General features: G+C 34.4%; 1 protein-coding gene across 1 annotated transcript; it reads right to left on the reverse strand.

The window, feature by feature from the left end:
* Positions 1–577: 577 nt before the first annotated feature.
* Positions 578–14543, reverse strand: LOC144849600 (uncharacterized). Its single transcript, XM_078706564.1, has 4 exons — positions 14103–14543; positions 8153–8239; positions 5826–6020; positions 578–5421 (listed from the first exon to the last, which is right to left on the reverse strand). Exons 1-4 carry the CDS (start codon positions 14152–14154, stop codon positions 1214–1216), a joined length of 4542 nt encoding a protein of 1513 aa, XP_078562690.1. The 5' UTR covers positions 14155–14543; the 3' UTR covers positions 578–1213.
* Between the last annotated feature and the right edge of the window lie 11328 nt (positions 14544–25871).

The raw sequence follows: 25871 nt of genomic DNA on the forward strand, positions 1-25871 counted from the left end.
GTTGATCTCGGGACTGGGGGAGGATTGAGTGTTTTTGAGTTTATAAAATAAAGTTCAACCAAATTTGTTTATTCGTACTGTTTTATTATTTTGCTATGAATTACTGACCGGAAAAGTTGGGGGTGGGTTACTATTTCCAGGTGTCTAATTTAAGATTAGTAATAGTAACCCACTACTCTAATAGTAACCCACTACTCTAATAGTAACTCCCCTTCTAATAGTAACCCACCCTAAAAAACAATCAAAGAAGAATAAAAACCCAGGGTTATAAATAAGAAGATTTACGGTAGCTCACTTTTATAAATGGAGGAGGTAACTCATATAACAAAGTACAGTATAATTAATACTATTCATTGAAACGTTGATCATTTAATGCTCATTTTATACACACATTTTTTATATGAATTTTGAACTTTGAACAAACAAAATAGTGTCAAAGCATGTACTATATTTTACTGTGTTTGACCATGAATAAATGAAATGAAATTCAAATTGTAATCTACTTACCTTAGTGATAATATAATAATATTAATAATTTGCATGTTTTCAGAGACAGAGATGTGACTTTGTAAATTACTTTTTTTTTCTTTTGTGGTTAACCACCACCTTTATTTATTCAATCTTTAATACGTATAAGTCAAATTCGTCATTTTCGTACGTTACATTTAATTTTTCTACCTTTTTCGTTATTTTCTATTTTTAACCTTTATACATATACATGCAGAATTACACAGCATAATAAATAAATGTATATGTTTTTTCTTTTCAGAAATAGCTGTCTAAACAAGTTCATATAATTTGTATACACTCATATGGTTATAAACAATTACTTTTACTCAATTATCACCATTTAAATTATGAATATGTAGTTACAAAATCTGATTATAGGAAGTCATTTATCTATGTTTCAAACTCTTCATATAATAATAGATAAAGAAACGTAAGTTGCATGTTTAAGTTGTCATCTGCAAACAAACATGTTTGTGGTCATGACAATAAATATTATTTTACTTGGATTAAATCGGAATGAATGAAATAGCTTTATAGGCTAGATGTTATGTTTTTTTAACACTTTATTGTAAACATCATACATACAGTATAGCTCTTCAAAATACAGGTATGTATATAGGCCTAACTACCCAATAAACCTCATTTGTTGTAAATAAATTATATGTTAATAGATTTATTTTTTTTTAAATAATTCGAATTAGGCCTAATTATTATACACATCACCGTCCGACAAAAATTCTAAGTTACCGGTATCCATTCTGGAAGAGGTTTTTGTTAAAATCTCCTTTGATTTGTTATCAACACCAACACTTTCTTCCATTCTTTTTCGCTTACTTGTCGTAGCACAATGTATTTGTGTCAGATGATGTCGTACTGACTCTGGAGTTGAAAAGTAATCGTCACAAAGTGGACACGATAGCTTTTCATCAGCTGTTTTTTCCAATTTTTCTTTATAAATGCGATTATTATCGTGACTGTCCTTTAAAATAGTAGTTTTATCAGTCAGAATAGAGTCATTATAGGGATTGTGTACAGTCAAATGTACTTGAGATGCCTCTGACTCAGTCTTACTACAGGGTTTCGTAGCATCACTGAGATAGCATATTTGTTCTTCAGATGAAAACTGGATACGATGAAAGGTATGTAAATGTCCATATAGCGCTACATCATCTGGAAACATGGCATTACACATAGCACAGCAATTTTCAGGAATTTTAGTATATGATCCCTTTTTTGTAGGCCTATGTGTCTCAGTTTTCCGGCTATCTAACTCAAATGAGGTAACAGTTAAATCTTCATGTGCTTGGTCATATTGGACTCCGTGCATAAGTTGCATATGTTGTCTGTAAGTGGATTCATCAGTGAAGGCTGCTCTACATACATAACACTTATATTGTGAATTAGTTTTTTTCACATGATTCAACATATGGTTTTGGATATCGGTTTGCTTTAAAAAAGTCATTCCATTGAAGTGAGACTTTAAATGCATTTTTCTTTGCTCATTTTTGGAGAATCTTTTATCGCATAGCGGACATTGGAATGGGTTTGCATTACTATGAATTGCCATATGGACCGTTAGATTTCGAACCAGTTCAAATGTTTTTCCACAATCATTGCATGAATATGGACTCAAATGATTATGTTGGCGTATATGGGTTTGTAGGGCAGAAGCGCATATAAACGTTTTGTCGCACTTAGGACATTTTAATGACTTTTTGTTACGAACAAGTTCAACATCCGTGTGAGACTGAAAATAGTGTTGTTGCATTGCTAGCGTATTACGGAAAACCTCAGGGCATAACGGACATCTACATACTCGTTCCTTGGCCGTATGTGTTTTCATATGACTGTAAAGGTTAGATCTAGAAATAAATTGTCGGCCACATTCATAACACCGATATTCCTCGCGTAGTCTTCCGTTTTCAAAGTGATGGTAACTTGCTACATGGTTCATTAGTTCGGCTGAAAAGAAAAATGTCTGATTACATAAGTCACATTTGTGTTCACGTGCGTCAATACCGTGTTCAATTACATGTGCTTGGATGTCCATAGCAAAAATGAACTTAGCATTGCATTTCGGACACTCATAGTTCTTATCCGGAAATGTATGATCAATTAAGTGACACTGTAACTTTGCAGGAGAATCAAACACTTCTTTACAGAGTTTACACTCATGATAAATGCCTTCTGCTAGCATGTGTGACGTCACGTGTGCGTGTATCTCATCTTCTGATGTGAATGTTTTTTGACATTTTATGCATTGGTAAGTTTTTTTCTTAACCTCATTATGTAGTAATTCATGTTTTGCCAATTCGACATCGCTTTCAAATTTTACAGCACAGTGACTACATCGATAACTACCTGGCTTCGTTAGGATATCTACGCTTTCTGCAGGTTTTGAAAACGATTGCTTCTGAGTTCTAGTATCTACAGAAATACATCGTATGCAGACAGGAGATTCATCATTATTTGCTGGCCTAAAATTGTCACCACACATTACGCAATTTTGCGGCCTGGAATCATTTGAAGAAGACGTTTGAAAGTGAAAATGAGCGTGAATTCGAAGATTTCGTATAGATGTTAGTTGCATCATACAAACTACACAATAATACGTTGTATCGGATTCATTTTCTCTGTTTTTATGTTTTTTTGAATGGAACACCAAATCGTTTTCTCCGAGAATCGAATTGTGACAGAACATACAATTAAGGCCATCTGAATTTTCAGAGGATGCTTTAAAACGTTTGACATTGTAATTTGATAGTGGCATTCCTTGACTATTTTCGCAACAACGAACACCAGATGATACGGTTGGTAAGTAGACATCTGATGTCAATCGCCTGGATTTAATGTTATGTTCTTTAGAGTGATGTCGGTCGAGAAGTGATTTTAGTGGAAACTTAACATCACATATTTGGCAGATAAAACAGCCTTCCTCACCGTCCTCACTGCTATGTGGAGAATTCTTAATTTTTGTCTGGTCTAACGTTAAAGAGATAACAGGTTTGTTAATTGTCGGTTGTGTGTGTTCATGTGGTGACTTGGTAGAATTACCATTCAGAGAGACGGTTGGACTCGGGACAATTTTATGTACCGATTTCATATGGGCATCATAACTTCTTGTGTCCCCGTAAGTTGTATTACATTGGGAACAACGATATGCGAGGGTGTGTGAACTTAGGTGAGTTTGTAATTGAACATTTGAATTGAAAATAAGTCCACATATATTGCAGCGTTGGTCAACCTTTACGTGCTGCATTCTGACGTGCATAATGAAGTCTTCTTCGCGTTGGTATACAACGCCACACTGCGTACAACTGTACAATTTACACTCGTTGCTGTGTTTAACGGCAAAGTGAACTTGTACACTAACCTTTGAATCGAATACTTCTTTGCAAAGAGCACATTTATAAAGATGGTGAGCATGAATCTCAAAAAGATGCTTTTGAAGTTCATCTGGCTTTTTGAATGATTTTCCGCAATCTCGACAGACATATTCCGAACTGACAGCTTTGAAGTGATTAACTGCGTGGATCATGAGCTGTGATTCACTTTGAAATTCATTTCGACAACTAGGACACGAGAAATAACTTTCATTATTAGTTCCGATAGAGGGCGATGGCTCCGGTGATATACCAAGCGTACGGGCCTCAGTATCCATTACCTTATGATCATTTTTTAAATGATTTGTGAGGTCGCCTTGTGTGTTGAAATATAATTTACAATCAACTTCAGGGCAGAGATGCATAGGTATCCGGCTACTCTTGTGGTACACTTCTATGTGCAGCTGAAGTTGTTCTATGGAATCAAATAAATTTTGCTTTATACAGTAAGGGCATGGATAGCGCATTATATTTAAGTGATGATCTCTATGTGTGTGATTAATGTGTGCGCGTAAAACCTCTTCGTTTTGGTAGCCTTTTGTGCAATGAGGACAGACAATAGTTTTTTGTTCGGATATATCAGATCTATCAATACCGTGCGTGATTGATGAATGTTCTTTAAGTGCATGATCAGAAGAAAATTCTATTCGACAATGAGGGCACATAAACCGACCACTGGCATTCCATTGCAATACACTTTCCTGAGAGGGATGATTACTGCTCATGTGAGCTTGCAAAGCGTCACTGCTTACAAATGTAATTCGACAGAAGATGCACGTATTGTGTGACAGATTCCCTACATCTGTAGCTATCGTCGTGCTACCATCAGGATGCATTGAAGACAAGTGCTCTCTTAAATTGTACAAACTGTGATATTCATTGCCACAGTGCAAACATGAATAGACATGCATATAACCAGACTGGTGGTCACTTTTATGATGTTTTAGTAATGCTTGTTCGTTCTCAAAAATCATTTGCGGGCATATAGGGCACTTGAACTCAAGTCGTCCTTCTAAACTAATACCATCTTTCGGCACGCTTGCTGATCTTTGCTCATCATTGATACCCTGGTTAGACAAATCGTTTTCACATGTATTTTGTTGTCTACTTTCAGTCGTATTGTCCTTTGCATCATCAACGGATGGGGCATGGTTATGGCATATTTGATAGTGTGAAGTTAGTAAAGCTAATGTATCAAACATATAATTGCATACTGTACATTGAAATTGTTTTGTAGTCTCATGAGTTCTAATATGAATTTTCAGATGGTCACTGCGGGCAAAACAAGTGTTACACTGTGAACATTGATATCTCTTGTCACCCGTATGTAATTTAGTATGCCTGTCCCTACTCCTTTTATGCTTAAACAGTCGGCTACAATATTCGCATCGGAATGGCATTTTGTCACTATGTATCTGTTCATGGCGTTTTAAGTAACTTAGTCGACAGAAGGTTTTGTAACAAAACTGACATTGGTAAGCACCCCCTTCTGTGTTTATTGGCGAGTCATCACTATCTACGTGCTGATCTGCAAATAAATAATATTAAAAAGGTGGTCAAAAATCAACATCAAGCTCAATGAAAAACCATATTTTTAGTCGCGTGAACGCGACTCTATAGTTCACTATGTCGGTCGGTCGGTCTGTCGGTCTGTCTGTCGGTCCGGTATCACTATGCGTTTTATCGCTTTTCTGTACTTTTTGAACTGTTTTGATGTACAGAAAAGTTTTAAAGTACATTACTTTTTGAAAGTTCATTTTTTTCTGAGAGCACGCGACTTGTAAAGAAATGTCAATAAATGTATATGCCTACTATACAAAGGTTTATGTCAAATATTAATCTGCATTGATCCCTCTCGGAGTGCTTTCTAGTTTAACTTATTGGTATTTAAATCATACATATACAGAAACATTAAAACTGATTATTACATACGTGCATTTATTGATGCTGAACAAATTGTGCTATGATGATCCATGAATCTTGAAATACCAGCAAAGATACTACCACATGTACCGCAATTATACATTTCTTGCTCGTCCTCCTCCTCTAAGAACACATTTTCAACTTCCATTTCGTCATCTGATAAAGCTTGTTTGACGTTCTGCTTCATATTTAACTGAAGTATTCCTAAATTGAAAATTTGAAATTGAACATATAATAACCAATTGTAAACGTACGTACATACATACATACATACATAAACCATTTATATTGCGTCTGATCAAATCTAGTCCTAGGAAGAACCTGCGTTCTATTCAACTCTTGGTCGTACGTATTATACTACTACTTTGACAAATGACATGCCTCGTCGTTCGGCATTGTCGGTAAGAAATCTTGGTGGTTCTCTTTTCGTGTCTCGCTATTCAAATTTAAATGAACAACAAAATAAATTCCACCTAAATGTCCATTTCTATTAAAAAACGATGCCCTACTTTAATCGATTAAATTTAGTGTTCGGCACGAACCGACTAATATAATCGGTTTCTGCTCGCTCGCATGTAATCTGCAATATAGTATATTGAGTCTTGTCTAAAATATACAAATATTTGTCCAAAATGAGGCTGAAATAACGACAATTGGTGGCGTCATATCGTGTCCAAGTGAAAGTTTCCAATATTCGGTTTGTCCAACATGTGGAAATTGTGTCCAGACTAACGACAGTGGTTCTTTACTGTGTCCAATTAGAGAAACTGTCCAATGTAAAGAAATAAAGATTTATCTCATGACTAGCATACACGGCCGTCGTTGTGATAATTTAGTTATTCAACCGTCAGCCTCTGATGTCATCTTTCTAATTCCCGGGAAGGCTGAAGTATCAATTTACGTTTCCCGTTCAAAAAGACAACACGAAACTTCGCAAGAGCACGGTCTCCGACGTTCAAAATCGGTTATAAACACCAATTTCGAGGCTCTTCCCATCACTTTTCGAAAGTATCCCTTCATACATTTTTTTCGCGCCGCACCTTTAGAAAGTTATATTCAAGAGAACGGAAGCATTAGGAAACAGTTCACATGCGAGAGCTTATAGTTGAATAACATAATACTCGATTACTAAGGTTAAAAAATGGTTATTTGTAAACTCGAATTGGACATGCGCTCAGAGTCTATGAGAATGATGTATGTAGATAGTAGTGTGTGTAGTCAATAAACAATTATTTCGTTTTGACTGTAAACGTAGGCCGGATATAAATACCGTCAGATATCATTGAATAGTAACAGTAACTGTACATTTATGTATTTATACCCGATACTTTATAATTATTAGAGCATTTCAGACGTTACACAAAATGTTTACTACTGATTGTTAAACAAAAATAACATAATATAAGAATCATTATAAATCATCATTTCTTAATATTTCTTGTTTTACGATTGTTCTTTTAAATTTCAGAACAATCTCGTCATAAACCATTCAAATGTTCTTATTCACAACTCAGAAGGTGTTCTACGAGTTGTCTAAGTCTAAAATTCTCAAATCAATTTTTAACTAGGGATTATAAACAAGAAATATTTCTTACAAAAAACTTTTTGACGTAACAGTTTTAATTATTGTTCTTTCTTGATGCTATTTTATTGATTATTTAATATATAATGATTTATTATTATTATTGTTTAACAATCAGTAGTAAACATTTTGTGTAACGTACATAGACCTAGGCCTAATCTGAAATGAACAAAGTCCTTGGCCTGTACAGAACAAAAACAAAATCATAAACTAAACTAATACTGTTATTTCGGGGGAGGGACGTTACTCCTAAGGTCATAGTGACGCACATACCAGTAAACAAAATTTCTAATTTCCCAACCGCCGACAAACGTACACACTAATCAAACAATTCTTCATACACACCATTCGCCAAATATATTTACCATAGAGGAAGGATTCTTTTGACCATTATTCAATAATAAATTCAAATTGATGGTATTATTCCACGGCCTATGTTGAAGGCAAAAACGAAAACATTGTTTATTGAACAGGTCTAGACTGTCTGCATACATCTCATAGCCTCTCTTCTGCGTATGGCCATTTTTCAGCCTTAGTAAACTATAAGCTTCCATGTGATGCAGTTTCATAATGCTTCCGTCCTCTTGAATGTAACTACCTAAAGGCGCGGCGCGAAAATACATAATTATGAAACATAGTTGTAGCAATCATAATTATTTTTTCCAATATTTATGCATGCATACATGGGTAACGAAGTTTGTTTGTAAATGAATATTGATATAGCTATAGACCAAAGATGTGCTTGAATCATTACCTTCACAACTTTTGTCATTGTCTTGAGTAAACATAGAATTGGTTTCTTCACAAATCTGAGCATTTGTTTTTCCATCCTCCCACATATCTACCGTAAACAAAATTACATCATACTATTTTTAGTTGCATAATACTCCATTTAATTCGTAAAACACATGGCATATGATTAAATTTGCATTACAAAATGTATAGACTGTGGTAATTTCTGAAAATTGTTAGGGAAAATCAGTATATGGTTTTTAAGTCAATTTGGGCTAATAACCATACATGCACTGATTTTGTTAATTAAACTTTAAATAACATAGTATGAAATCAAATAATCAGAGGAAAATCAAATTTCACCGTTTCGATTTTTATTGGATCATCATCAGTAATGAAAATAATTCTACAGGCAGAGAATCATAACAACGAAGTATGCAAATGAAGAATAATAAAAACAATTGGCCATAGGCCTATATAAAAAAGAAAATCAAAGCAAAAGTTACACATAAATTATCATCAATATAAAATAAATAAATAAATAAATATATACATCTTCAACATTAACAAATATTCATTTAAAAAAAGGAGGGATAGGCCTATTAAGTAAAGGTGATCACGGGGTAATACATGAGTCGTTTATAATCACAACTCTTGTTTTCACGCTGCTGCTTTAGCCTGCTACGTCCCAAGAGGACTACTCATTCAGAAGCTGAAAGCAAGCAGCAGTTATAGTACTAGAGGCCGACGTTTTTGGTTTTTTGTAAACTAGGACACGTCATGCTAAAATTACAAATCCCAAAGCAAAGCTGTCAGATAATCATTGAATTATTATCAAAACAGTCCATTAAAGTTTTTGTTTGTAATAGGATACTTCACACTTGAAGTATCTCTAGGCTTGATGAAGTGACCCCCAGACTTGACCTTAGCAATAAAATAAACTAAAGTGACAGAAATTGAGTCTGTTTCATATCAAAGTAGGAATAATTTTTGTATTTTACTTCAAATACAAGTTATTCACTTCTGTAACAAAAAAATAATATTTATTTACGTATAAAAAGAGAAAAGAAACGTTTAATTATAACCCCAAAACCATTGTCTGACAGACAATTGAAGTATTTTTTGCTTTAAATTACATTTTTTTCAAGTAAATAATTGTTTGGTTAACGTGAATAACTATTATGTGACAATAAAATGACACATTCAAAAACAAATATTTTTCAGAGGGACAACATATCTTTAAAACTGTTACGTCAATAAGCGAGCAGCGTTTTTTGTAAGAAATATTTCTTGTTCATAATTATTATTCGCCAGTGTTCGTTTTTCTGATATCAACAGAGGGCGCTATTACTGTATCATAAATTTATAACTAATAGGCCTAATAGACAAAGAAACCTGACAAAAGTATACTTAATAATTATAAAGTGTTATCTTCCTGCTGTGTCATAAAAATGGCGTTCACTAAATAAGTTCATAACGAATGTTTCAGGACATTTCGAGCATTTTAATTCACTTATGCAACGTATAAAGTTAAAGTGTTGCACTTGAAATGTATTAAATCACCTTACTCAGGATGAAAGGTGACCGACCATTTTAAAAACGTATAATGGAAGCTGTGATGAGTGTTATAAATGTATACTTCGTTAAATTGACTATGATTTAATAGAGCGCATCTCGCTAAGCCGTGCCAGATTTCTCAAATTTAAAATTTTTTTAACGTCATCATGCCTACAAATTTGAATAACTTTTAAAGAATGAAAGGACCCTCGTGTTTATATTATTATTAGGCCTATTACGGAAACTATTGATTTAAGGATTTTGACTATCGGATGTTGTGACGTCATCATATTATATGGGCGGCTGAATTCAAAATGTCGGATTTTCATCTATTTCGTCATAGAATCACATGTAAAAGCAAAAATTAGGCAGTTATATTCAACATTATGTTTTGGCAAATGGTGTACAGGCAAGCTTCCCTGGTGTGCATAGATGATGTTGTTTACTGGAATGTGGGTCACTACGACCTTGAGTAACGCCCCTATCCCGGAATATGAAAAGTATTATAGCTTAGTTGAAAAATATATTTTTGGTCTGTACATGTAGGCCACAGTCTTAATGTTCTGAAATATAAGTTGATTGTTTGATTACGGATTTAATTAATTCACTGATAAGCTACAACAGAAGGAAAACTGAATCTAATCATAATATACATAATATACATAATATACATAATATACATAATATACATAATATACATAATATACATAATATACATAATATACATCCTCAAAACAGTTATATAGCCGATAGACCCTGCTTTATGATTAAATAGAGCATTTCAGACTATTTTACGTTACACAAATGTAATGTTTACTGTACTACTGATTGTTAAACTACAATAATTGATAATAAATTATCATTTCTTAAATTATTAAATAAATAATCAATAAAAAAGCATAATTTAATGAAGAAAGAACATTTTAATTAAAACTTAAAACGGTTTTTGTAAGAAATATATCTTGTTCATTTGAGGTTGGTCCTGTAATTTCACCTATGCTACAATATATATAGTACAGTAGTAGTAGGCCTAGTATATACTACTGTATGAGACAGAATATATATAATTCAGCACAACAAAATAAACACACATCACATTATGATGGCATGGCATAATCGATTTATGCGCGAATATTCTACGTACATACGTGCATGTTGCGGTTGCGCACCTATAGGCCTAACTAACTCATGCTATGTGACGAGTTCAATTAGTATTATTGTTAATGTTGGTTGAAATAATTGTGTTTTAATAATTTAAATAATTTAATTAATGATATATTGTATCGTTTTTTTAGGTAATACGAATTAAATGTGTGTGTGAGTGTGTGTGTATTCGAATACACTAACATTTTATAATAATATATCGCGTTTAAAGACACATCTATAAAGAGTTAGTGTCTAAGACCTTCTTTACTTCAGGTTGTTTGCTTGATTTGCTCGTATACACTAGCTTGTTCAGCACTCTCTTGGGCTTGACAGCGCTTCCAATTAAAGCCATTTCAATTCCCTGGTGTCCCACTTGTCTCCAAATTGACGTCGCTATCACCATGCGATTGTTGAGAAAGCTCTGTTCCACCTCCTATGGGAACCAGTATATCCTCCGGGATTTACGTCGTACGCGCAAGCAAATGTTATTGGCTGCTTGAATGAGTGCTTTTAATATTACATCGGTATCCTGGGATTTTGTCAAGGATTTTGCTCGCGGCCGATGGGAGAAGTAAGGCCCAAATCTAAATCATCGCAAATACCATTTCGTAAAACACTGGGTCTCAGGAGGCATAGTTCACATAATGTTTGTCTGAAGATTGCCGATTCAATGGGGGATTTGGGAAATACATAGCTATCGCTTCTCATCGTCTTCGCCGTCGTCTATTATATGATTTATAATATGTATATTCGGTTTAGGCAGATTAGGATAGGTAATATTATTATGCGATGTTAAAAGCGTATGTTAGTAACAGTACTAAATAAAATGAATAAGACGTAGATTCATTTACAGTAGGCCCACTGTAGTGTATATGGGCCTACAATCTTGTCGATGAACGTTTAATTACTTCATTTCTGTATCTTATTTCAAAAACATCAAGCATGTTTTTTTTTTTTTTTATTGTTGGTGAAAATCAATTTTTTCAAAGAGAGAAAAAGGGATCAAAATTAACAGGAAGCAAAATTACGAAACAAGTTAACCCCGGGGGTCGCTAAGTTAACCCCGGGGGTCGCTAAGTTAACCCCGGGGGTCGCTAAGTTAACCCCGGGGGTCGCTAGATTTACAGCTTGACTTGAGATGAGACGTACAACATTTTAACTATTTTTTCCTTTTCTTAACACTTTCTTGAGATCACGTCTCCGTCTAGAGCAAACACCACCCCAAACCCGCCACTACGCAATTGTATAATATTTGTAATCTCATCGATCTGGATGCGATCAGTATTTATACAGTATATATATATATATATATTAAAATCCATAGACGACCGACACACCTTAGGCTACATTGTTTGTGTCTTGTGTGGGTTCGTCCCACTTTTATTATAATTCTCTGCTTTTTATGTACATTATTTTGTAACAATTAAATATTTGTATGCATATTTTTTCCTTTCGATTGTATATTACAAAGGTTCTTACAGTGTTAAAAGTAGTTAAAATACATGCATATTTAACATAATAAGATGATTGATTTCAAAAAACCATATTTGCTTTCATTTACAATGTTAAAGATGTTAATTAAAATATATAGATAAAAACATGGTAATAAAAGACTATAAACAGTACTATTAAAATCGGCTATAAACTCAGAGGAGGAATATAAAATATCCTCCCTTTTCACCAAGACAAAATGGATGAGATGAAAAAGAGGAATGCAAAAGTTTGAAAAAATTAGATAATTAGGATGATAGCATGGAATGATATATTTAATGAAAACCGTAAGGTTTGAATCTATACACTGTGCAAGTCCAATATGCCATTTTGGCTCTGTGTATGCGAGACGCTTTATACCCGATGTCTTATTATAATACTACTGTAATAGACAATATAGAAATAAACAAAATATTGCAATTAAAAATATGAAAAAAGTATTTGCAACAAAGGGATAAAGAGTATTAAAACATTTCTTATACACATGATGTCAAGTTAAATGATACAATAAACATTTAATAAAAGGCCAAGAAACAGAAAAGTATTAATGCTCCTAACTATAATGATTGTATACATTATTATGCACCGATACATGCCACGGAAAGAATTTCCATCACAATCACATGATATGGTCCTTTGAAACATAAAAATTAGGCATTTAATTTATGCGAATTTATTATTTCGTTCAAATCAACGAGGGAGCGTCATATCACTAAGCTACATAAGAAGCGACTCAACTAAACCTAACGTACTTTCCCTTTGAGAAACCCATGAGCATTCACTTTATACCCCAGAGAAGATTTTGACTAAGTCTGGTCTGTTGCTGATGGATTTCAAGAAGTATTTATAAGAAAGAAAATGTCATCATCCCTCCAAGGTACCAATAATATTGAAAATGGAAAGCCTACAAGTGTAATTTGGTGTAAAACCGAAAGAAAGCCCTCATCACGAACCACAATGACGCATGGGTTTTTGTCCCACGAGACCAACTCAACGTTTTTCAATTTCGTAAAATGATCACTTTAATGCTAAGTTTTGATATTTTGATGCTTCACATTCGCACATTCATACTTCCACTTTTATTTCAATGCAACATAGTGCACTCATGCACGCTGTGTGTACACTTTCAACTATACAGATACTCGTCTCTCAGCGAGGGGAATTTAATTAGGTCTATTGCTACTTTCAATGTAATCTAAAATTGTATTTAAATAGAAAGATTGTTCAATTCCATTACATTTCTCCATATATTGGCTAACAATGTTAGTACCAGCACAACACATTTATGTTTTTTATTTATAAGTTTTTAAAACTGTTACGAATTGTAAACATTTTTTAATATGATATACAGAAATTTACCATAAATAAAAAAGAATTGTATAGGCCTATAAAGTAGCAAATTCTGATCATTTTCAATCCCCAAGTTGCTCACTTTATAATACGGATCCAAATTTTCACTACACGTGCAGTGTAATTCTACCTGAATTTAGCCTACACCAAATATTTCTTACATTTTTGACACAAAAACAGGCAGATTGATGATTGCTAGTACTGTAGTAGCAGTAGTAGTATCCTATAGAATGAAGAGATAACGTTGGATACTTTGGCCACAGTGCGGGACACTGTGTTTTGAGTCATAAAATTGATTACCTTATTTATAGGCCTATTCCGGTAAAAATAAAGCTGAAAACGTAACGATTATAATTATTATATAGGTCTGCATAACTATTTAATAGGTCTATTCGTCAAAATCTTATACTACCACCCCACTAACTCACCTTGTGAAAGTCGTTTAAGAGCCTTGGGTCGGGCTTGTTTTCGCCGTGACATATTGATGGAATCTTCGGCTACTGATTGTAGAATTCGACGAATGCAGGAAAGATTTTGAATCAAAATCCAATGTGCGTTGTTAAGCTCTTGAATGCTAAATGAAATGTGTAAGCAAGCATAACGGACAAGCTTTCGCTAATTTACTAGGCCTCCAGGGGTGGACGTGAGCTGGCTTTGAATCGCCAAACCACGGAAGGAAATAGTGGGCGCACTAGGGTTCCTCGCTCTAGGAGGGTCTTTCATTATAACTAACAAAGATGACAAAATAGCATTTGTCAATAAAAGTTATTCGATGTATAGGTGTTCACAGCTGGATCGACCAAGGCCGGACCAAATAGGCATCCCGTCGTGCGTTCTAATACGTGCTTCTAGCGCTTACCACACGCTGAGGCAACTCCACTGTGTGAATCGACAGTGATATAGTTTAGCATGCTTAATGGATGCATTTTAAATATACTAATACTGCTTAGGCCAAAGAAAGTAAACGTATATTATGTATCTCCGCAATTATTATAACATGCACGGCAGGTGGTGTGTTCCATTATTACCTGGACATGCCAGTCAAATAGCATCACCATCATGAGCCTAATCCTGCAGCATAGCAAAATCACCGTCATTTTTCAAATCTCATTTTTTTAAATGTTGAGTTCAGCCTAAAAAAGCGAATCTCTGAAGGTGGTCGGTCTTTTTACATTGGTAGCTGAGGCCATTCACGGGTCACCTTCTCTTTGTAGGCCTTCTTCTCGTCACATTTCCGCCTCTACGTCCTAAAATAAGCCCATATTATAATATCGTAAGTCCCGTATACATTTTACGGCAGGGCGTAGCTTGTAGGTCATAGGGTCCTGATCCCAAATAAAAAAATATATAAAAATAATGAAAATTGTTTTAATCCAAACAAATGACGTCATGATCAATAGAACAAACAATCGTTGTATCGACACGATGGCTCTTTCGTCATTTGATTAGATGTGAAAATATTATTTTCATCAAAGCATGGATTTTAATTAATATTCATTAATCCGTGATCAAAGGCAGCATAAATGTTTTATCCTATTCTAGAATGGATATCGCTTTAAGCGACGCATGCGCAGCAAAAACAAAAGTGAGGTCAAACAATAATAATTTATTTAGAGTAACAAGAGCAACAAAATAAATTATAAAATCATCGGAATTCATTACAACTCCCCGTATCTCTTGTCTGACACGTCACCCGGAGCTACACATTGGAGGGCGGGGAGTCCTATCACTGGTCAGAGGCGTAGGCTAGTTGCTGTTCGTGTGGAGAGGTGCGAAAATTGTAAAGGAACAAGACACTTGTGCGGAAATGACTTTAATTTGAAATATGAAACAAAAAATCTCCAGCCCACTATGCTTGGGGTTTAGCTAAGTAGTATTAGGTCTAAACTCTTTTTACTAAATGTGTATGACTTCCAACATGAATAAATGACAAATTGGTACCGCTTATCAAATCTAGGCTACTGCGGAGGCCTATCATCGGAAATTTGTCGGACCAAATTTATACTGTACCATTTTAGGACGCTGATTCCAAACATATATGTTATATGGCCGGTTTAGGGTGGCGTTTTAGAAAAAAAAACTCTCGTTTGGTAGGTATTTGCAACAACCTCGTTTGTTTCCGTTTGGTTCCCTGGTTAGTAGGACCGTGATTCCGTGTCGTCGCAATGTCGCGCGTTTACATCAACAATCACGTCCTGACCAAAATAATGATACGCCTTTCTTGCCTTCGTAAAACGTAATAAAGAAATGAAAAGCCCGATAACAATTAACTATTATTACAATGATTACCATACACAATATACTATTTTTTTACTACATTAAATTGAAACATTAAAAAATCCGTGAACACGTTTTAAAAGCTAAATATCCGCAGATAAAATTGAGTGAGTGCAGTCTTCCATACAAAATAACTTTTAGATTGAGTAATCTGTGTACATGGGTCGTAGTGGACTGTTTTCCAGAATGCATCAGAGAGGGGGGGGGGTTTTCTTGACACCAATTGTTTTGCGAGCGCAGCGAGCAACTGTAGGCCAGGGGGGGGTGGGGGGATGGGCCAGTTGGGATGGGCTAGGGCGCCAAGGAGCAATTTCGGTTATTTTAATCAGCTTACAGAGACATTTTTTACCTACTAAAATCTGAGTTATGCAGAGAAATTATATAGTACACTACAGTATTCTATAATATAATTAATTGCACGATTGTGGGGCCTTTGTTTTTCAAGGGGGTTCGCTGGTAAAAGGGGGGTTCGCGCAAAAGGGGGGGGGGGGGGGGGGGCTCGCCCGAAACCCCAAAAAAACCCTGGCTACGGGTCTGATTACTTTTAATTACATGTAAAGTAGTTTTGTGCCTTTTTCACAAATATACTCGTTCAATTGAGCAAAACAGTGAACCATCTTCGAGACAGCGCGGCACAATCTCCGTGGTTCGCATATGGTTCACTCACGGTATCATCACGATCGTTTGGCTCACTGGGATCGACTCCACACTGTGAATAAATAGTTTTTACTAAAACAATGATTTGTCGTATTCGAATTGGAACTTTCGTTGTCAACATTCGTTAAAGACACATTTCCTACGTTTTTTAGATCTAATTTAAGATCACAAACTATATTTAATTGCGATAACTTTTTTCGTCTTTAAATGGTTAAAAATGTGAAAAATAAGTCGATTCTAATATAGCGGCCCGCTATAAATCCCAAAATGCATTGCGCGCGGATTGATATTCTTGTTTTTCTTCTGTAATTCACCAATAATTACCCCCCAGACAATTACCCCCTAGGAACAACCTGACTCTGCAACAGTGTATAATAGGTAGTTGACCGGGGGATAGTTATCCTAAGGGGGTAGTTGTCCTAAGGGGGTAGTTGTCCGGGGGGTAGTTGTCCGGGGGGTTGTTATCTTAAGGGGGTAGTTGTCCTAAGGGTGTAGTTGTCCGGGGAGTAGTTGTCCGGGGTGTAGTTGTCCTAAGAGGGTAGTTGTCCGGGTGGTAAACATCCGGGGGGTAACTGTCTAGGGGGTAGGTGTCCTAGAACCTGTTTATCTACTTATAAGTTCATACCAAGTTCATGCAACCCAAGTCTTGTCATCGTCCATTATATAGGGGGGGGGGGGGGGGGTCAACCATTGTGACTACAACTAATTTCCACAATTATTGATTATATTTTTTAACCAAAGAAATTAAAATGACATAAACTAGTATAGTATGAACATTTCCAGATTTTTTAATAATTACCATCTATTCATTAAACAAAACAGGTCACAGAAAGATAAACATAACCATTACCCGAGTGAAAATGGTAGATCCCAGCTCGCTATCATTAAAACATAGGTGTCTTAATTTGGCAATTGTGAATATAAAACACGACATATAGAACTAAATAACACCTAACAATTGTTCCTTATATATCAAACATTAGAATGATATAAAATTAAAATGCTACTTACAATTATATCATGAAAAAATTAACCCCAAACTTAGCTACAATCCAACGGTCTGTCAAGTGAAGACTGATAAAACAGGCAAACCCTATTTGAATTTTGCCGCCTTTTTGAGGATTTTTTAGATTTTTTCAAAATAGATTTTGCTATTTTGACACAGTCTATTTTAAGCCAATGCTCATACGAAAAGTATGTAAGGAATCTATGAATATTCAGCTTTCTTTTAAGAAACTATCCAAAATGATTGATGGCCTACAAGTGATCTTAAATTGCAAATAAAACACTGTGGTGCTTTAGAAAATAGGTAAAAAATTGACCTCACACTGTCAGCGGGCAATGGATGGTGAGTTTTAAAACGTAAAATGACACATACTTTTTGTAACTTTACAATTTCAAACATATATCATAATGTTCAGTATTGTCTACAGTTTATTTTGAGCTACTATCCAAAAAAATCCGATTTATAATAGCCGAGATATTTAGGTGGGAACATGAAAATCAAGTGTTTTGTAGAATATCACGATGCGAAATCAGTGGTATTCATGTCCCAGTGGAGTGTGTTAGGGCATGGATTAAAGAATAGAAGGATATGCATCGACGTGAGATCAAGGGTTCCTTGACTCTCGCCGACAGACCGCGGACCGCCCACAATGTTATCAGTTTAATTAACCGCATGGTAACAACGAAACGGTCGCGTGCCTAATATATTGTTTACTGCACATGTGCAACGACATCTAACCTTGTTGGCTACGCTTCTTTCGCGCGTTCTTTGGTGGCATGATGTTTTAGCGCTAGCAACAACGGCGACGAACAATTTATACGACAAATTTAGTTATAACCTTTCTGATGAGGAATTGTAAATGCTATAATTGTAATTAGTATAGGTTTCTGCCGCGATTGATCTACGCTAATGTTTTTATGACCTGTAGTAGCCCTACATCTGAGACAATAACTATTTGTTGTATCGGCCTAGCCCTACATGTAAAATTACAAAATCAGCAAGGATACTAGGCCTAGGCTAGGCCTTTTCTTCTAGGCTTACTAGTAAACCATATGATTTGCCGACATTGATACTGCCTAGGTAGGCCTAGGCTAATCTTAAGTGTAGTAGATACAACGTGTAATCATGATCTATATACTCACCGTTGTCTTACTTCTTGTGTGAATAATAATAGGTACTTCGTTTTTTCGTGATTAAGTTTGCCCTGCGTGTACTTTTCAAAACGACCGCTAGGTAACGAATCGCAACTATACATAGCCAGCCAATCCCGGATCAGGGATCGCTGTTTTCATTCAATTAGACCCGATGATTGGATGTGGTGTGGATGACATAACCACTAGCCAATCACCAGGCACTACAATTTAAATATAATCACATCGATAATTAAGGAGATTTATGAAGAAACCACTGCTTAGCCATATATTAAAAACACGATTGTTGTATGGGTGAACACCGGCCACGCTAACAACATACATGGTCAAATGCATAATTTAATATTCTATAGATTAACGCAATTTTTAATGACAGAAGATGGCAGGCAAATAATGATAATTCAAATATAAAAATTGCATATTTTATTAATATTACTAACTATTTAAAATTACTAGTCGTAAGAAAGTGAACTTTTCGTAGTCCGATTGTGATGAAACTAAAACAGAATTATTCAGCAATATATTGTTGTTGTCAATTAATCATCGACGCAGACATGTCAATAGAACATTCAGACTGCGCATACGATTTCTACATGGTTACGTTTTGGTCTCAAAAAAGGTAACAGTTGATTCGCAGCGTTTTACAGAGGGCCGCGGTTAGAGACACGGAGTTCAATGAGCGTGTTTGTTTGATTGGCAGCAGTGCTTTAGTATAGGCAAGCGCGTTGTAAAATCGTTTGATGTCACCGTCGATGCATATCCTTCTATTCTTTAATCCATGGTTAGGGCAATTTAGCTATTTCGTTGCTCAAGAGATTCATATGCTAATCAAAGGCTGGACCACCGGTAGTATTTTCATGATAAAAAATGTTATCAACTACATGCCAACATCATGTTAAATGCTGTTTGGATATTTAATTGACAGACAGACAGACCGACCGACCGACATAGTGAACTATAGACAAAAAAAAACAATACTTAATTTACCGGGCGTAGATTAGTACGCGGCAATGGTAAATAATATGCTGTGCTGAGTAACGCTTCGTTGATTTTTGGTGTTGCTGTTAGGCCTTTTTTGTGAACTAATTTAGCATGGTAGTAAATACTTTTCTGTAGAAGTGAATGTACACTAGTTTGTTTAAATATTATTATTAAATATGTATTATAAAATGGTTTACAATTGCAAAATGTATTATCATAATTCTATTTAATGTAATGTATAATATCAATTAAATGAAGTCTTATTAATTAGTCCGTATACATCGAGCGGGGTTGGTGAAATCTGTCCACAATAGGTAACTTTTCTGTCCATAATAGGTTACTTTCTGTCCACAATAGGGACTAGAGGGCGCTGTTGTTTGTCCATAATAGGTGACTTTCATAATTGGCTGTCCAAAATAGGTTACTTTTTGTCCACAATAGGGGATTTTATTGGAGTAGTGCGCCATCCATTGTGTTGTCCATAATAGGTGATTTTTGTAATGTGTAACTTGTGTAGGAAACTCCATAGCATAGTAGACTAGTAATTAAGTAGCCTGGCCCTAGCTAGTATAGGCATAGTGGCCAACCAAGTACTAACTAAACTAGGCCTAGCTTAGGCCCTAGTAGGCCTATATCCTAGGCCTCCAAGTCTGAGTTAATAGTAGGAAAGTTGTATCGTAAATAATAATTTGCTTTCTGGGAAGAATTATGAATTGCCTTTTGAATTCCAACAAAACCAAAAAAACTATAGTAACCCTTCAACACCTTATTCCTAATAAAAGTTTAAATGTAATTCAAACAAGTCTTCAATAGAGTCTTCAAATAGGTTTTGAGAGAAAAAATCCTATTAAAGTGTGATTTTCCGGTTTTTTTTAATTGTTGTATGAAATTTTTATTCTGAAATAAAGTGATCAATCAACCAATAGGTAATATTTCTAGCACTTTCAAACTATACAAATAAGGTAGGCCCTATGTCCCAAGTGTGTCTAAAATCACTTTCCTTGTTGTTTTCCTTTGTATACTTTTTATTCTCTAAACATAATATTTCTCAAATGGTGCCCACACTACAATCTAACCACTAGGAGTAATAGAGCTTTGTTCAACTTGACCAAGACATATTTTATATAATGCATAATGCAAGAATCAGACAATGTTCACTAAGTTACAGTGTGTATGTAAGTAGTTTGAGAGAATATTATGGCACATTGTACAGGATTTAAGGTTTTAAGATTGTTGACATTTGCTCATTTAGCAATTAAATATAATCTATTTGAAGCATTATACAATCATTATTTTTATAGGACGTGGTGTGATCATCAGCAAATTAAAAAAGAAGAAATATTATTTACAATATCACCAACTTTGACTTGCGCTTTATTTGAAATAAAATCTGGAATCCATTGGTGTTTTCACCAACAGCTACTGAGTTATTAAGTTCTTTTTATTAGACACCGTCCAGTGCAGAAGAAAAGTCAAGAAAACAAAAATTAAAATGTTTACAGCCTTTAACTGTGCCCATGAATGAAAACCTTAGAAAGTAAAAGTTCAATATTATACATTTGTTTAATTCCAAACTGAAAAAATGTAATTAGTATATTATTATACTATTCATACATCAAAGCAATTTCTCAACAATCTTACAAATTATAGGAGTTAAAGACGCTTGACAACAGCTTTTCATTTCATCTTTGGGTTTTCCATTCCTTTTGTAAATATGTAGGCTTACAACATTTGAATCTTCCTATTGTTTTAGTAAAATACGTTTTTATACCTTTATACCTTTAATTCCTGATGATAGTCCACATAGGTTATATAGATATATGATAATGTTTTCTCTTTACTGTTAATTTTTTGTTTTTTTTGTTTTGTTAACAGTAATAATAAAAATCAACTTTATCAATTTAATATTGCAAAAGACATCAGAGTTCAGCACTTCATTTCGTCATTTTAGGTCGTCCCTTGTTTCAAAATCCATGACAAATCATCCCAGTCAGTAGTCAATCAACAGCAGCAGTTCTCATCCATTTATTATATTGTTGTTTAATTAAATGAATCAATTTTAATGTTTAAAGATGTATTGTCCCCCTGAAAAAATAATTCTTAAAAAAAAATTTTCCATTTCATTTTATTGTAACATAATAGTTATCCACATTGACCAAAAATTAGATTGAAAAAAAATGTATTACCTGAAAAAATGTAATTTAAAGCAAAAAATGGTCAAATTGGCTGCTAGCCAATGGATTTTTGGTTGAATTTAACCATTTATTTTGTCATTTTACAAGTGAAAACATTATTTTTTTTTTCGATTAACTTTATTAAAACTACAAAATAACATATTCTAAGTCTGATTGAATTAATTTTTCATGTTTTTGAGGGACAATACATCTTTAATAATTAGAAATACGACAATAAATCCAGTTTACATACACGCAGTGTACAATCAACAATTTTGTTCTGTATTCTAAATTTATTCATAATCTAAATCACATTCAAAAATACTGAATTATATTAATTTTAAAAGTGTAAAAATATGGTTAAACTACAATTTAAAAAATAGCAAAGATAAATAAAATACACAATAATTATTATGTTTATTACTATAAGTATTGACCGATGATGATATGATCAAAGATATTATGTTGAAATGATGTACCTTTTCATTTCAGCAGGATATATGGGCAGAATATCAAACATCTGTATGCCTATAATAAAAAAAGGAAATAGTTAAACACTATAATAATGTTTAGGTATTGTATAATGCAAGTAACTTCAATCTTAGTAATGCTGAGTCAAATTGTCATGTTGTATGGTGGGACACAGTTATGTTTAAATATTTTATTGCATTTAAAAAAAAAGATATGTAGGATTGTTTTACTAAATTTATGTTTATGCCAGTTGTCAGAGTCAATTATTACCATACTCACTATATAAAAACTTATATTAAATGTTTAAAGATAAAGGCTTTATTGAATGAATGCTTTAATAATATAACATTTAATTAAATTTTGAAATATTTTCTGCATGAATTTGTTAGTGGATTTATCTATTCTTTGTATGGTGATTGTAATGTTTATAATGAATGGAAATAAACAAAGAAATATCTACTTTTATTTTCCTAGCAAAGCAAATGAATAGAACATTTCAAATGTATTGTCAGTAAGTTTTTCTACTACGGTATTGATAATATTCAGTTTGTCTCATTTGTATCCTCCTTTTCGAGATTACTTTTGCAAACAAATACTGTTTTGAAATAGGCTTCTTTTTGGGATTTTACAGTATCTTGATCATATTGAAAAATCTCCTAAAAGATGTAGTGGGTAAAGTATTTTTCTTCAATTGTAGGTTGGGCCTATCTGTTACTTACCTTAGTTAATAGACATTTTCATGCTACTGTACTATAACATTGATCAGAAGATACACTGTACACAATCTGTAATACACGCAAAAAAGATGGGAAAACAATTGTGAGATTTAAATAGATGACATAATTAATAACACAGTAACACTAGCTCTGGTTCTACTATACTGCCAACCTATTAACTGTCCGAACTGTCTGGATAAGACTCGTTCATTCACAAAATAATAAAAAAAACAAAAATTTTAATAGTTCAATCTAGCAATCTAGATGTTTGTGATTTGAAGATTTCGGTCTTCAAAGTATAGTAGCGGTGGCAGTAGTAAAAGACCGTATTAAATAGTGACTAGGCCTAGTCACTTAGTCCGCCAGTGACCTGCAGAATAGGCAATATAGTTACGAGTAAAATAGTATGTTAGTCTGTATATATATTCATATTATATTAATAAATAATAAAAAAACAAACAAACAAGATAACTGAGGCTAGGCCTAGTTGTTTGTAGTAGGAAACATATCTACCTAATATGGAGCCCATGTCATTTGTATTCCTGTAAGCAGGGAGGTACCCTGCTGCTGTATGTAAGCTAGGCCTAGCCCTAGGCTAGTAGTAGTAGACCTAAGTAGGCCTATATAGTATAGAGGTAGCCTAACTAACAGGACTAGGCCCTAGGCCTAGGCTAGAGAGACCCCTAGGCTAGAGAGACTTAAATAATATACTAATTAGGCCTAGGTCGGTAGCCTAAACTCAAAGTCTGAAGAGAAAGCAAATTAGTATTACTTCTACTCGCGAAACAAACTACGTACGTACGTACGTACGAGAGTACGCCAAAAAAATCACCTATTATGGACAACACAATGGATGGCGCACTACTCCAATAAAATCCCCTATTGTGGACAAAAAGTCACCTATTTTGGACAGCCAATTATGAAAGTCACCTATTATGGACAGAGCCATATATATAAAGAGTTACGACATTGAAAATTAGAAGCCATTTTTGTGTCAAAGAATTCGCACGCTGAGGGCGCGCGCGTCTCTTTTGTTTAGCGTTTTCCTATAGTTCATGCATTATTTTTAGATTTTTTTGTCTATGAAATAACGCTTGTATTCCGTTTTTATTTCATTAATTAATTTTATTAATGGTATTAATTTGGTAACATATATATATTGTGTCTATAATAACAAAAGAATAAATGCTAGGGCCTACATGCAAGTCAGGATACATCAAAGCATGAACCAATACAAAAAACACACAAATTCACCCCTCTTTTTATACAGTATATGGCTCTCTGTGTGTTTTTGACACAAACTTTCAGAGACTCGTTCATCATTTCATTTGTAATAATTTGCCTTTATTATTTTAATATTGTTCATACCCTATTCAATATATTAACAAATATATCCATGACACTTTATTATTTTATTTAGTCATCAAAGCATGCATTATGAATTGAAAATATTACAAAATTGTTATTAATAGGACGTAGTTATGGGATGTTTCGTTCCAAAATCAATCAATCGAACTTTATAATGTACTAGCGCACGCGCGCGCAATATTCTTTGCCGCAAGTACTTCTGTACGCTGTGCACATCAATATTTCACCGTTAGATGTGCAATTACATTTTTTTTAATATAAGAAAAAGTTTAAAGTATTTTCTTGCTCCTATACTTTACATGCATTAACGGAGACAAGTTTGACACAAATTGATCTGCATATCACGTGACTATAATCCAATGTCGTAACTCTTTATATATATGGCTCTGATTATGGACAAACAACAGCGCCCTCTAGTCCCTATTGTGGACAGAAAGTAACCTATTATGGACAGAAAAGTAACCTATTGTGGACAGATTTCACCAACCCTATTGGATACATCCGCCCTATGAGGGCGGCATCACTCTCTGTTACAAATTTCTCATGCAAAAATCGCGGAATAATCATTCTTGTGATATATATTCTTTGAATTGGCACCCACTTTTCGATCGATCGTGAGGCCAAAACAAATGGAAGACTCCTAACTTTTTCAGCGAAAATACCGGGTTTTCTCCAATTTGTATCAACGGAGTCTGGCAAAAATAGAAAAACAAATGCAGCAACTATACAACGCCAGGCTAGGTATAGCTAGCGTACGATGGTCGTACGTTACCGATGTTTACCAGCTAGGCCTACAAAACTATAACCTAGCTAGGCTAGGCCTAAAAAAAGACCGTCCACGAGAGGTCAGTCCCTGCGAGCTACTTAGGTAGTGCATTGTTTCTCACTTTTTATCATAATTTACCATAAAACGTACATTAAGACAATGACCTGGTTTAATGTTTTTAAAGTATTATATGTATTATTTTTACAAAACGTCACAAATTGTTGGGAAGGTGTCTTTAAGTACTTTTTGTATTCTTTCATTTTGCTCATCAGAAAGTCATTCGAATAGAAAACGTTGACAACGCAAGCTTTTTCGTTAAGAACAATTGCAACGCTCAAAATACTCGGTTAAATAAGTAATCAACGGAAAAACTATAGGCCTACTCAACGGTAAAAGTCGACTCAATTGAATGCAACAATATATTGTGCGACCTTTGACCTTTTTAAAGGTTAAAACCCTTCACATTGATCGTGCTCCGGATTTCGTCTCGGACACCGGAGTTCAACCACACAAGTGTGAAACATCTACGAAGTGTCTCCGTCCGGAGTTTTGGTAGTTAATGTGAAAGGGGTAGGCCTATTGCTCCAACATGCATTAACATTATCTAAAAATCTTACTATTAAAACCGTC

The sequence above is a fragment of the Antedon bifida genome, chromosome 8 (assembly GCF_963402885.1).
Source record: "Antedon bifida chromosome 8, ecAntBifi1.1, whole genome shotgun sequence".
Classification (NCBI taxonomy): domain Eukaryota; kingdom Metazoa; phylum Echinodermata; class Crinoidea; order Comatulida; family Antedonidae; genus Antedon; species Antedon bifida.

Excerpts from the sequence above, each read along its gene's own strand:
- LOC144849600 (XM_078706564.1), bottom strand. The coding sequence starts at position 14,154 with ATGTCACGGCGAAAACAAGCCCGACCCAAGGCTCTTAAACGACTTTCA. Across the intron at positions 8,240-14,102 it reads TCTTAAACGACTTTCACAAG|ATATGTGGGAGGATGGAAAA; the intron begins GTGAGTTAGTGG and ends TGTTTACGGTAG. Across the intron at positions 5,422-5,825 it reads TTCAGCATCAATAAATGCAC|ATCAGCACGTAGATAGTGAT; the intron begins GTATGTAATAAT and ends ATTTATTTGCAG.